This window comes from Oreochromis niloticus, linkage group LG5 (assembly GCF_001858045.2).
Source record: "Oreochromis niloticus isolate F11D_XX linkage group LG5, O_niloticus_UMD_NMBU, whole genome shotgun sequence".
NCBI classification, from domain to species: Eukaryota; Metazoa; Chordata; class Actinopteri; order Cichliformes; family Cichlidae; genus Oreochromis; species Oreochromis niloticus.
This window is the reverse complement of record NC_031970.2, coordinates 16,601,220-16,614,663: the sequence shown is the minus strand read 5'-3', so window position 1 is coordinate 16,614,663 and position 13,444 is coordinate 16,601,220. Positions and strand designations below refer to the sequence as shown.

The 13,444-nt window shown below is 38.1% G+C and overlaps 1 protein-coding gene across 2 annotated transcripts in view; it reads right to left on the bottom strand.

Moving 5' to 3' along the window:
* Nucleotides 1–354: 354 nt before the first annotated feature.
* cfap20dc (CFAP20 domain containing) overlaps nt 355–13,444 on the bottom strand; it is a 34,159-nt gene continuing 21,069 nt past the window's right edge. For both annotated transcript variants that reach the window (XM_025907211.1, XM_025907212.1), the window contains exons 12-16: nt 12,529–12,870; nt 10,705–10,941; nt 5,595–5,656; nt 1,790–1,884; nt 355–910 (exon numbers count right to left, since the gene is read on the bottom strand). In XM_025907211.1, the coding sequence (XP_025762996.1) occupies nt 792–910; nt 1,790–1,884; nt 5,595–5,656; nt 10,705–10,941; nt 12,529–12,870 (855 nt within the window). In that variant the 3' untranslated portion in view covers nt 355–791. The remainder of the gene's footprint in view (nt 911–1,789; nt 1,885–5,594; nt 5,657–10,704; nt 10,942–12,528; nt 12,871–13,444) is intronic.

Below are 13,444 nucleotides of genomic sequence, written 5' to 3'. Positions count from 1 at the left end.
ATTGTTTTCTGAATTTCTACAAATAATAAAGCATTTCCCAGGTTGTGATTTTCCTTTCTTTTATGCCATTTTTTTTCTTCATGGTTAGGCAACAGTTTATATCAGGCTGAAAATAATGATTCAAGCTGGTATCAGGCGCTCATCAGGTGTGATGAGTGATTTGGCGAGACTGACGAAAAGACTTGCCAGCCTCATGAGCAACCCGCCTGTTGTACTCCCAGTTACAGTTGCAGGCCATGAGATCCTAATTTTGAAGATTTTTACATGCATTGAGTATATTAAAAAACAATCCTTGTCCCAATTCTGTCAAATTACTCATTTTAAATCCAGATAAACACAAGAAATTCAAACCACTGCTATTTCAAATTTAATTTAATTCACATTACACATACGCACAACATGGTTTTATGATTTTTTGACACCATAAATTATCTGTATTGTAACATGTAAAACTGAAATATCACAGATTCAGTATGTTCTTTCAGAAAGCCTGATAAGAGTTTGCCAGCCAAGCTTCGTGAACAGACTCTTTTTAGCATCACATGTGCGAATGAATAAGCAAGAACCTTCAAAAAGCAGTATTACATTCCCAGGCTCTTACAGACTTACATGACACTACATATGGTGACACAAAGCTCCTGTTAGCTTCCACAAACGAACGGATAGACAGAAAGTGATTTTTTTTCTGAATTGGGAATTCAATGCCAATCAATAAGCTCAGCTGATAAATCCTGAAGCCATTCATCCACTTTCAATTTGATTTATTATTTTTGGCTCTAATTGACTTCAAGTCATGCCAGTTCATAGTACTTTCCTGTCTTTGGATCAAAATAGCAGTTCAGGCAAGGATCATAGAGCAGATTCAAATACTCATCCTCGTTCTCCTCTTCATTCACTGACTCATCTCCTCCTGCAATAAAGCCAAAGAACCATTCAGTGGCACTGGATGTAGCTGCTCAAAAAGTACGTGAGTAACAGTACAACAGCGATCCATAATGGAATTTGCACAAATAAAATGTATAAGTGTAAGACGTCATGTTCTTAATGCACCGCGGAATAGCCATGGCAGATATGAATAAGAGCCTACTCTGTCAGCTGTTACTGGAATAAAATGAGAAGTCTGGATGGTGGGGTGACCTTCAGACTCAGGTGGATTTAAAAGTTTTCTGCCGCTGCCATTTTTTCCTTCATCAATCAAGACCCAAGACACCCAGGCCCAGTACCACATTATGAAGCTGTAAAGAGATTCCCTGTAATCCCCACGACTTTAAAGCATGAGAATTTAGCTGTTAAATTGACGGGCAGTTAAACACTAAAAAGGTTATGGAATGCTCCGGGACGAACATTTTATCTTATCAGAACTCGGGCAACAATAATGAAAACTAATTATAAGACACATTGTGTAAGAGCTTTAAAAATGATGTTGTAAACTGGAAAGGTTTCATCAATTAACCTTGTCGATGTGTCTAGGGGGTACAGACCTGTAATGAGCCTGTCTCTTGTGACCTTTGGCATAATGTGGAGGACACAGACCTTCACTCTTATTTTTTTTTTATTCTTAATTAGATACAGTTTCACCTGCTTTCCCACCATGTTGTGTGTGGTCTTTGGTGGATTTCTGTACCCTAACATTTCTGCAAGCTCTGACATCAGTGAATGTTTCCATTAGCTGTATCCATTTGTGCCATTAGTGTTAATGCTACAGCACTGGATTGTTTTCTGTCTTCCTGACTTTCACATACAAAAAGGCAGTCTGCAGGCAAAGGGACTAATATGAAGGTTTCTGTACCTCTGACTAGACTTCCCCCATTGTTCCATGTGTTGCCTGACCTTCTCTGCTGGCTGGGAGGCATAATAGGAGGGCTGAGCACGTCCATCCATTCCCTAGGGAAAAGACCATAAAAGCAGACAGACATGACAACACATACCATTACACTTACCAACCTACTCTATGACATTTTAACAATGAAGTCCCATCATCGTGGGTTCTGAGAAGCCCATCTAAGCTCCCATTGTCCTTGAGCCACTTCTCCTGCAGCTCCACAGTTTTACTTGAAGGATCACTTATTAGATTTTGACTCAAGCTGTGACTTCCAAGTGTCCACATTCGGGCACGGAGTAGGGGTCTTAACCTTGCCTGTATCAGAGAGAGCATGACTTCATTTCTCTCTAAATGAGTTTATCCTCCCTGTCTGCGATGTACTCAGGCTACAACTATACATCAGTCATTTTCCACTAAATGAAAACACTGTTCTGTTTTAGTATGGCGTAACAGATTACAGCCAGAGGAGAAAATATCACAAGATGAATTCTTTTACTTGGAGGCAATGCAACATTCATTTGTTAAACAGCATCCATAATCATTTTTGGCTATACATCAGTTGTGCAATTATGCATTAACATCTTCTGCCTTTGGACAAAACCTCTCATGAGAGCACATCATAGCATATTTAATGAGGAATTACAGTATAATCGTCTTATGCACAATATTGTCTGCTAAGCCCGCCTCACCATCATCAAGTGCAGCGATTGATAATGTCACTCTTTCTCAAAACAAAGTATTTTACCTAAACTAGAAAACCATTCATGCTATCTCTACAGTGTGATCCTTTACAACATGGTGTAATTAATACTGCTACTTTTCATTTTCACTGGCTCTACTCTTGTGTCCATGTTTTTAATGGGAAATCTTTATTGGGAAATATTAAAATACAGAAATTACTTATGAGCAGTCCTCTTTAGTGATGTGGTCTTCTGATAATAGCTAGTAAAAAAACCTCTTATGATCAAGAGTAAATGATATTACATTAAACCTAAAGAAAGAAGGTTTCCTTTTTTTATCTGATCTTCCTATACATTTAAGTGTACATTCATTTCATTTTCTTTATGTCTTTAAGTGATAAAGTGCATTATCTCTGTTGAGGCTCTGATTTTTCTTTCTAACAAAAGCATTCGCCTCTTCTTTCCAACACCCATTTGACTGCGTGATAGGCAGGAACATTGTACAAAAGTTAATGGAAGCAATTTTCAAGGACAAAAGCCTCTGCTACTGAACTGTAAATTGAACTTCAAATTGTTAAGTGGGACTTGGCAAGAGTGATTAAACTCTTAGATTTTCAAGTCATTATAATCCAAATATAGACCAGAGATAAAGGGAATAAATTGGTTTTATTCAATTAGAGAAAGCACACTGCTTTTGCACAGTGGTTGAGTGTACTGAAAATGAGCTTTCTAAATATCTGGAAAAGAAACAGTATCAAGAAACTCTGTTTGTCTGACACGCCGGTAACAAAAGTTCACAATAGTATTTAATGTACAACTGTATTTTTAGTCAAAGTCTCACTGACAGCCTTATTTGCTGTTTCAACTTTAGCATTCTAGCCAAAGGCAGACACAATTATTACGTGCAAAGAAGCATGTTAAAATGCCAGAAAAGCCCTGGCAACATTAAGCACAGCAATCGGGGCATTTTAGCTGTCAGGGAAGCTGTTGCTCTCAACAGCAAGAAAGCCTTGCAGTGGTGCCAGGACGCTCAAAAAACACCATGATAGAATTCTCTGTAAGGGTGTCTCAGGATGCAATGCCTAAAAGAAATGAAAGAAAACAACGACAAATCCTGTGCAGCTGCTATTCAGTATGTAAATCGAGGCTTACTTCGAAGTCTCATTTCAGGACTACAGCTGTGGAAGCTGCAGAGCTCTGTCAGTGTGTTTATGAACAGTAATATTAATTTCAGTGGTTATTCAATCAAACAGCATCACTTAACTAGATATTCGCCAGTCAACTGGATGGATAAATTTGAAATCTTTAAATCTGCATGATACAGTAATGCAAATACAAATATTTCAGCTCAAGGAAGTCTACATGTGTCCACACCATGCTACCTTGGTTTTCATCAACAAATCAAATGTGTTTGAGAGATGGAGGTTGCGTAATTTCAGTAGTGAAACCGTGATGCAATTCCTTTGTCTTCTTTTGTAACCTACAACATGGTTGTGTAACAGACCACATGGTTGTCTATATTCACAAAGAGATGGAGGTGTGCAGGGACGCGGCTCTATATCTGCCAGCTGTGGGGCTACAGAATTTCTCCGGAACCTTCCAAGGTGAACTGGATCTATTCATACCCTGCCACAGTTAGGTTCTTAGACGCATAAAAAACACCTGAAAGCGAGTTTGAAATAATGGTATTCAGTGTTGTGAAGTGGGCAGTAATATCCTCCCAGTGTTAATCTGTTAAATTGAAAGTATTTGAGCTGTATTTCTGAGACTCTTTCACCTTGTGCTCTAAATCAACACACTGAATCTGTTCCAAGAGGTGTTTGACTCAAGCCTTAATTCTGAGCTATTTTCCCCTTCAAGGAACATTAGAAGAAAACACACACACACACTTACACACACAAAAATGATGGTTATAGAAAACATTTTACTTCATCTTGCCTTCACAATGACAAATCCTATTTAACTTACGAGTACGAGGGGGGGAAAAATCTAGTCATTCTCCTTTCACTGCTACATAATGACAATTTGTAATTCTCAACACATGTCAAAGGACGTTTTCAGAAGTCTGTGAAAGCTGGCAAAATTTCTTTAGCTTTACTTGATAAACCTCTGGTGGTTATTTACTTTTTGGGGGGAAGGGTACTTTTCTCCAACTTGTAAAATATCTTTTCTTTTATTCTGTTTCACACTGCATAAGCCTTAAGTTGATACTGGATATAACACTTCTTTTCTTTCGCCCTCAGCAATACAAAGCCGTTCATCAATATTCTTTCTTTTTGAAGTTAGAATTTTATTTGGTTTTAAGCTGTAGGTAGGCAAAGCAAGGTGGAACGTGTCTTATGGCTGTTTTGCATTATGAATTACTGAACTGAAGCTCCTGCTGTGCAGAAAATCTAACGTGCATTTTGAATTCAGGCGAATCTGAAACCTGATGTCTACTGTATAGCAAACAAACAAATGCTTTAACAACTTCTGACAAGTCTGACAAGCACAATGACACATCTTCGGACTGCTTTCTTTTACCTTTGCTCTGGGCAGCTAATCAGAGGCATCACTATCAAAAGGAAATGAACACGATCAAACTGAAAGCTCCACAGATGTATATCTTGTATATGAAATAATACCTTGAAGCCTCTATTTGGAGGGTGGGGATGGAACAGTACTATTCTCCTCTATTACCCTTCTCTATTACTATTACCCTTATCAAAATGCAAATTTGTTTTTATGTTAAAAGAATAAAAGAACTGTACCTACCGCACCTCCAGGTTATTTGCACTCATGTGAGTAAGGTTAGCCCCATTCAGAAAATCTACCTGACAGCTGACATTTAGCAACAAATATTGCACTGACTGGTAACCATCCAATCTACATGATGGAGCCAATTATAAATAGAGGCTTGAAGCTACACACCAGCAGGGCTTTAAAAATTATATTCTACTCGCCGAAGTTATCAACAATTTAAAATAAGTTGGGTTTTTGGATAAAGCATGTCCATTCATTTTAAATAAAGGGACTCTTAATAGTCAGACTTCCATGTATAATACACTGGAATGCTAAAAAATCTTTAAAATGTAATAACACACACTTCTTACCTGGGGTTTGATTGCAGGAAGGGGTTCATTTCCGTCTGATAGTGGTGTCCCTGATTAGACGGCTAGAGCAGAAGTAGAGGAAAGCTGTGTTAAAATGTCACCAGATGCTCCAATGCAAATCATTTTTCCCAAGAATTCTCCTTAGGTTCAGTTGAAAAGACCACTAAGTACTCGATTAAGGCGCAAAAAGGAAAAAGATTTACTTGTGCAGCACATCAAAATCGAAAATATTTTTTGGTTCAGAATGACCTGTTTCATTCAGTAAGGCAGTAATGAAGGTCGCCGCCATTCGACTCCTTTTTAAGCCCAGTCGCCCTGTCTCTCTATGAAAATTGTGCCACAACACTTACCTGTAACTGATAAGTGTCACTGGGCCTTTTGCTACTGTTGTGCACATCGTGTTGTTGAGTCAAAGGCAACTGTTGCAATGTGCTTTGATATTTCGCTGCTTTTGCAATACAGGTTGAGTCCTTCAGGGATCAAGAGATAAATTTATAATTTTTCCTGTGCAGATTCATGAATTAATGCATTTAATGCAGTCTTGCCAGAGAATTAAACTGTGCCATGTCGTACTGTGAGGTGTCACTCAGATATAAATAAAGCATTAGGAGCGACATTTTGTGGAGACAGAGCTGTCCAGGACATCCACAAAGTTGCCCGTTCAAGGCTCCCTAAAATTACACATAAAGAACACCACCTGAGAAAATTAAGCTAAGTGAACATTTTTCTTTTTCCTTTTTAACAAAAGGTTTAGCCCAACCACAAATTAACCTTTCTTCTTCTTCTTTTTTTTTCTTCTTTACAAATCTACAGTTTATGGAAATCCTTGTACTGCTGTTTCAGGTCAGAGCAAAAAGCCAATTTCTATGTTTTGTGCCTTGGCATAAAAATCAAGTATGACAAATCTGAGCAGCAAGGAACAGGAGGGATGGGTGAGCAATAAAGGGTGAACAAACCGAGATCAAGAAATCCGTGGAATCTAATAATGTGTTCAAAACTTTAGATGTCCCTATACTCTGTAAGTATGAAAGACCTAAAGCATAGGTAGAATTACAGGTAGAAGACAGCAATGATTTCCTTTTTAATATATACTCATTTTCAGCTGCATGAAACACAAGCACATTACCCTCTCCATCTTGTCAAAGTTAAAGACCATATTATAGCCTCAGGAGGATTTTTAAGCGTAGTGGCTGTTAAAGGCTATTACATTACATGACTTTGATGAAGAAGCACTCATGTTGAAGCTGCAGTCCTTGCAGTACTTGAGTTTATTTTAGCTATCTGTATGCTTCCCTACCTTCTTTATCTAATCACCTTCTTAGAATAAGACAGGACCTAAAATTGCAGCCTGTGGAATTCTGCTGGTAATATGGACTGAGGATGATGATGATGAGTTACTTGCCTGTCAAGGGATGGAGAAACTCTGGGGATCTAGGAAATAGCAACCATTTCTATATTCCAACTGTAACATTAAGCCCAGTACCTCACGTGGTCGATCGCACCTGCATGAACTCCAGTTTCAAAGAGAGCACTAAGTACATCTGCTGCCAACAGAAGTGCATCACTTATTTTGAACAAACATCACCTCGTGACCAAACAGCAAAATGTAGTGTGGATGTTCAATATAGCAGCGCTGGCTGTCAGTAGCTTGGGAGTCAATGTGATGACTTGCCTGGCACACTATCTGCTGTGTGTCTGCGAAGCCCACACACTTCTCATTTTCTCTTGGAGCTGACATCTATAATGTTTGTATTGTCTCCCTGGTGGAAACACCTTGGACTTTATTGACTCTTCCCTTTATATATCAACCATTATACATCCTTTATTCCCCTGCATCCCAGATCAAACAATCAGAAATCTAAAGAGCTTCATGTGTATCTGATCGACATCGTCTTAGTTGCAGAAACAGAAATCAGAACCTATCTATTAGGAAAATATTAAAACAGAGCAGTGCATGTAAAGTGTTTGTTTGTAAACCTATACTACACAAACCTATTTGGCAGAAAGGTCGAGTCAACCAATGATAGATAATTTATTTCCATAGCTTTCTGCTTTTTCTTTGAGACAAATGAATGGTGGCTGAATTCCCCTCAAGTGGTTGTTTTCTATTATTTATTTCCACTCTACATCTGCCCATGAAAAATTACAGACTGGGTAGTATTACAAAACTAAATCTCAGACCTCTCACTCTTCCTTCCAATATAATTTCTGTAATAACACATATAATAATAATAAACTCCATTAAATTTAAAGACCCCGTCCTACGAAAATCAAATATTTAGGCCTAGACTTGTGTCCATAATGTATTTTTTATTTGGTAGAAGACACATCATGAGAAAAACAAGCAGTTTTTCTCACGATGAAGGTTTTTACCAGTTTTGTTCCAACATTCACATAGTCAGGGTTTTTGTATGTAACAATGCTAAGAAACCAAACCCATCAACTACGAGGTGGAAGTAACTGGTCAGAGATGAGCGAGATCAACAGTGTTTGTCTGTCATTAACAAAGCATTATTATCTGTTTGCCAAAGCAGAGCAGTCAGATTTACAAATTAATCCCAGCGGTTTCCTCTCCTGCTTAACAAAGCGCACACTTTGACAGCGTGATGCACCGCTGAGTCTCCCTCAGTGCAGCAGGAGAACTTGTGAGTGAGTGGCACTCTGAGACGCTGAGTGAGGGGTGGCTGCAGGACTGAGGCAGGGACTGGATAATAATCCAACATGTAACTGCAGATTGATCGTTTGATTTAGTAAAATCATTAAAAAAAAAAAAAAAAAATTTGGCACTTCGATTTATTGTAGATTTAACAGTCACATAATCATTAAATCACTTTAACATTTTAATTACCAACCTCCCATTAATTAAAGCGATATGGCTAAATGTTTTTAAATCTTTAATTCCATCATGAGATGTGTTTGACAGGGTAACTTTATGCTGAAACATTCTACAGGAGGACAATTTTGATGCAAGAATTTCAAATGAGTCAATTTTCTTCATCAAATAAAAAAAATAATCACTCTTCAGGTTAAATGAGTAAAAACACTGCTTACATTTTTATATGAGTCAGTCTCCCATTTGTACAGCAATTATCAGATTTACAAATTTATCATTTTTATTCTAAAATGACACTGCTGTAGCCATGTGTCCACAAAGAATATGTTTCACATCTAGGACAACCACTGTGTCAGAAATCTAATTCATCACATTTAATCTATAATGTACATTTTTTTTATGGAGATTATACAATTTTAGATGCCACTGGCTCTTCCCTTGATGTAACCTTTGCAAATCTACAGCCTCTTTTGATGCATTTCAGAAATCTATCATCAAAAGTAAGCTTAGTTTAAAGTGATAAAACTAAGTCCATGCTATTCACGAGGTCACCACAAAGTAACCAGCCTACTCTCCCCATGGTCAGAAAACTGAATCTGTTAGTGTTTTTAAATACGTAGGATGCTTACTGGATCCCAGACAACTTAGAAAATGAAAGAGAAATTTGTTTTACTTTTTTATACAGAAAAAAACTCATGTTTTATGAGATTATTTTACAGTGGCTCATATGCATGTTTGCTCAACCACAGTGTGTTGTCATCTATCACAGGTCATTCTTTGTGGGATACTCGTCCTTAACTAACAGGGAGAGAGTGGGACTGTATGTCGTTTATTTACAAGGCTCTTCAACAAAGATTGCCTTGTTCAGAGCTTAAATTTAAATACAGTACTTAGAATATCAAGTCATAGGACATTCTAACAGCTGTACTTTTAAAAAATGGATTTAAATACTGTGCTGCACACAAATAGGAATGAGCTACCAAAAAACTACTAAATATGAATAACATTTGAAAATATATTGATCTCTTGGGCTAAACTGTTTAAATAAAGAATTAAATAATAACACTTTTTATATAATCAATTTTTTTGTTGTGTTTTGTTTTCAACATTGTAATGGAAGCTTAGTACACGTTTGTCTGGAGGTTAAGTTTTGTCTGCACTGCCATAAATCACAGCAGCGGAAACCACTTGAATCACGACATCCAGGGTCCAGAGATGGATTATCATTGCCAATGGAGGAGTCCCAGCCCCAGACAATGACTATTTAGGTCCTGAAATTACTTAGTGTCATTTTTAGAGAAATCTATCCTTTTGATGGAAGTTTTAGGTGTTAGATTCACTAAAAAGTTATATCTGTATTTCTCTTCATTTGTGGTCTGTTTAATGTGTGGTATCTTTCTTTATCTTTCTCACTTTCACGTTATCAGCAAAGTGTTTTCTTAAAATACTGTTGGTGGTGCTGTTGCCATACATTACAATTATAAACACAACAGCTAATTCAAAAAACCCCAGAAAGATAGAAAGAAAAAAAACATAACTTCAGGGCATGATAGAGTAAAATGTAAATCCTAAAGTGGGGTCTAAAGATACATGTCTTTATTGGTGACCACATAATTGTGTCCTCAATAGGAACAATGAGGTGGTAATCCCTGAGGTAATAGCACTATTCATTGTGTCCTTAAATCTTAGGACATTAATGGATACCTGAATATACAGAAATGGTAACAGGCGTATAACTCAAGAATTTGTAATGATTTTATTCACTGGGGATCCTACAGTGGACTCAGCAGAGCCAGGCATGATAGTGTTATCTCTCCATAAGTGAAACATACTTTTGTTAATGGACCATAGATCTAAATGACCTTCAATAGCCAAGAGAAAACTGCACCATCTTTGAATTCTAAAAAGATCTCTGGGGAAATTTTCAAATGACCTAAATAATTTTTAGTCACTGAGGGACCTGTGGATATTGCGCCAGTGTATATTTAAAAACTGGAAGAGGCCAATTAATGTGTTTCTATCTCAATAACCTTTTATAATGCAAAAACATACTGGTGGAAGAGGTGCATTAGCACTTCATGGTGGCGTAAGTTGGGGTTTGAAATGGAAATGAGCAAGAATAAGGATCAACCCGGGTCAAACAAAATATTCGAGACAGGAGGACAAAAAGAGAAACAACGTGCTAATGATTGTAAGTGGTAGATGAGCTGCACATGTGCTGCTTGTTAGTGAAGAGTCAATAAAAGATGAAGAGTAGCAAAGCTGGACAATACAGACCAGAGAGATGTGGGTCCATGTAGAAGTATCGTCACTGCTCATGCTGATGCTGACATTACACCGGTGGATCTGAGATGCACTGAGGCCCGAGGCTTTGCATTCATCTTCCTCTTGCTCTCTTTTTAGGCTAGCAAGCATTCGGAGCTCCTCATCATCTTGTGTCTGTGGACTGCCGAGCAGGTCCAAGTCGCAATGACTGGAATCAACAGGCTTTAGTGTCTCATCTTCTTCTTCTTCCTTCAAATTTATCACCAATAAAACCGAGATTACCTTTTTGTGAGCAATCCACAATACAATACCTTGCACTTAGTCACAGTCAGATATACACACTGATATAATGTTTTGTGCAGACAAATAAAGTACTGAAAGTCTTAACAATAAGCTTTAGTCCCAGATAGAGCTCAAGGCAATTCTGGACATACGCCATTGTTTTGCCCCACTGAGGAAATGTCTTTTAACTGTGGATCTATTGATTTAGCAGACTACTATGGTAACAGGATTTTTCTGACAAAGTGTAAGGAAGTCTTGTGATACCCTGGTGACGAATCAATAGCAGTCAATAAACCAAGGCGGCAGGGAGGGAAACAAACTCCTTGTCATATTCATCAGACAATCTTTCAGTCAAAGCCTTCACTGCATGTTGCCTGCTGTAGTTGGCACAAATCAGCAGTCAGGAGCTACACTGATGAAGGAAACTGGGATATCACTCAGCAGCGAGTTGTGTAAATGCAGAAAGCAACCGTCAAGTGACAGATCTCCCTTCAGGCCTTGTGATCGCTTCAGTTGACTATCCTCTGATCCTGGATCGTTTCAACTGGTGCTGGGGCCTACCTCAATTTGTAACAGACCATAGTCTGATCCGGCAAACCTTTTCCCCAGCTCTTTTTAGCTGTCCAAATCAGCAGTGATCACACATTACTATGAGTAAAGAGAGACAGCTGGGTGTACGAACATCAAAGTTTTTAATAAGCTGCACATTTGCCACAAGGACTCCAAACCCCCACTTGCACATCACAGTTAGAGCTCAGCACCTTTATGACTGCATACTAAAAGAATTGAGTTAACCCATCTACCAAAGATGGAATTTAATCAAAATAATTTTCATTAAACCATGCTGCATTAATCAATTTTCAAGGGGGTAAAACATATAAACATTAGCCCTCATTTTTATTCTGCTGTGGTCTCCAACAACTTCAGACAAACATGTCTGGCTCTTTGAGCTAGCCTGCTCAGTGTCAACTTTTTTTCTTTTTTGCCACTTGATAACTTTGTGTTTTTGATGTTTGGTCCTAGACAAATATTGTGTAGTGGACTCATCAAAGCTTTTTTAGTGGAAACAGTTGCCTACAGGGCTTGTTGTGAATGACTCAGACTCAGGCTCAGACAATAAGACTGCAAATTTGCAGTGCATGAAACCAAAAAATGTGCTTGAATGAGTCTAAAAGCTCTGTAAAGCTGCAATTTTAATTCTCTGATTTTGAGCTATGGGCATCCCCTTACCCCACTCATTTTTAGCAAATAATTGAATTGAAACAACAAAATTAAAGATCTTAAACTAAATATAAAAAATATGAATAAAACAAATATTAACTTTGTCTTTTCAATGCAAATGAACAAGATTTTTCATGGGTTGTAAAGTGTGTCTTCACTGGTAAGTGTGACATCTTAATGAGCATGCCTTCCTGGGTGTGGACACAAGAGGTGATCTGAATCTCTTTTTTCAGCAATAAATTGCAGCACTATTCAGCTATGATTAACTATCACAAAAATACTGAGCTATGATACCGGGTGAGAGCTGATGGTTGTTAAAATTGTAACCCCTACCTTGTGCTGTTTTGAATCATCCAATTTGACTTCTTGCAGGAGTCGTCTACAAACTGATATGCTGCTGCTCACATCAAGAACCCGGTTTACTTTCTCTGAAACTCTTGGACCACACTTCTGTTCCAGTCCATTAGGTGAGAAGCACCGTGTGGGAAACAGCCCAGGTTCAGCTTTCCCACTGGAATGAGGCTGCATACCGGTGTTAAGTGGAGGTGTTAGGTTCACATTAGGAGATCCAGGGTGACCTTCAAGTTGTGTGCTCAAAGTTGGATCAAGCGTTCTGGGAGATGTAAGATTGGACCCACTTGTTTTTTGATGTTGGAACATGGTGAAGTTGTTATCCTGAAAGAAATACAAGGACACCATTGGGAAATAAAATTATTAAATTCTACCCACTAGTTGAGTAATGTTTCTCTCGTGCTCTCTTTTGGTGTTTGAGCTTTAAATTAACCTCACATTTATAATAGCATTTTCTTCTTATCTGCTAATCTCTCACACCTTCAGATTTAGAGCTGCAACTCGGTATTGTAGTTTCAAACCCACAGCCCACTGTACCAAAGAGATTATATAAGATACTGCATATGCAAGAACTACACTGGTCGTCTCAGCATTAAAAGGAATACTCAACACAAAGAGATCTGCATATCACACATTTAAGTCTGTATTCTTGAAAGAGACCTGATCCTTTGCAGTTTGTTTCCACATTGAGATTACAATTTGGATTCATACCAGCAAAAATGACCAAAAAATAAAAATAAAACTGGGTGGTGCAGTGGTTAGCACTGTTGCCTCACCATAAGAAGGTCCTAGGTTAATACTGACCAGCCAGCTGGGGTCTTTATGTGCAAAGTTTGCATGTTTTCCCTGTACTTACTTGTAGGTTCCCTCTGGCTTTCTTCCACAGTTCAAAGACATG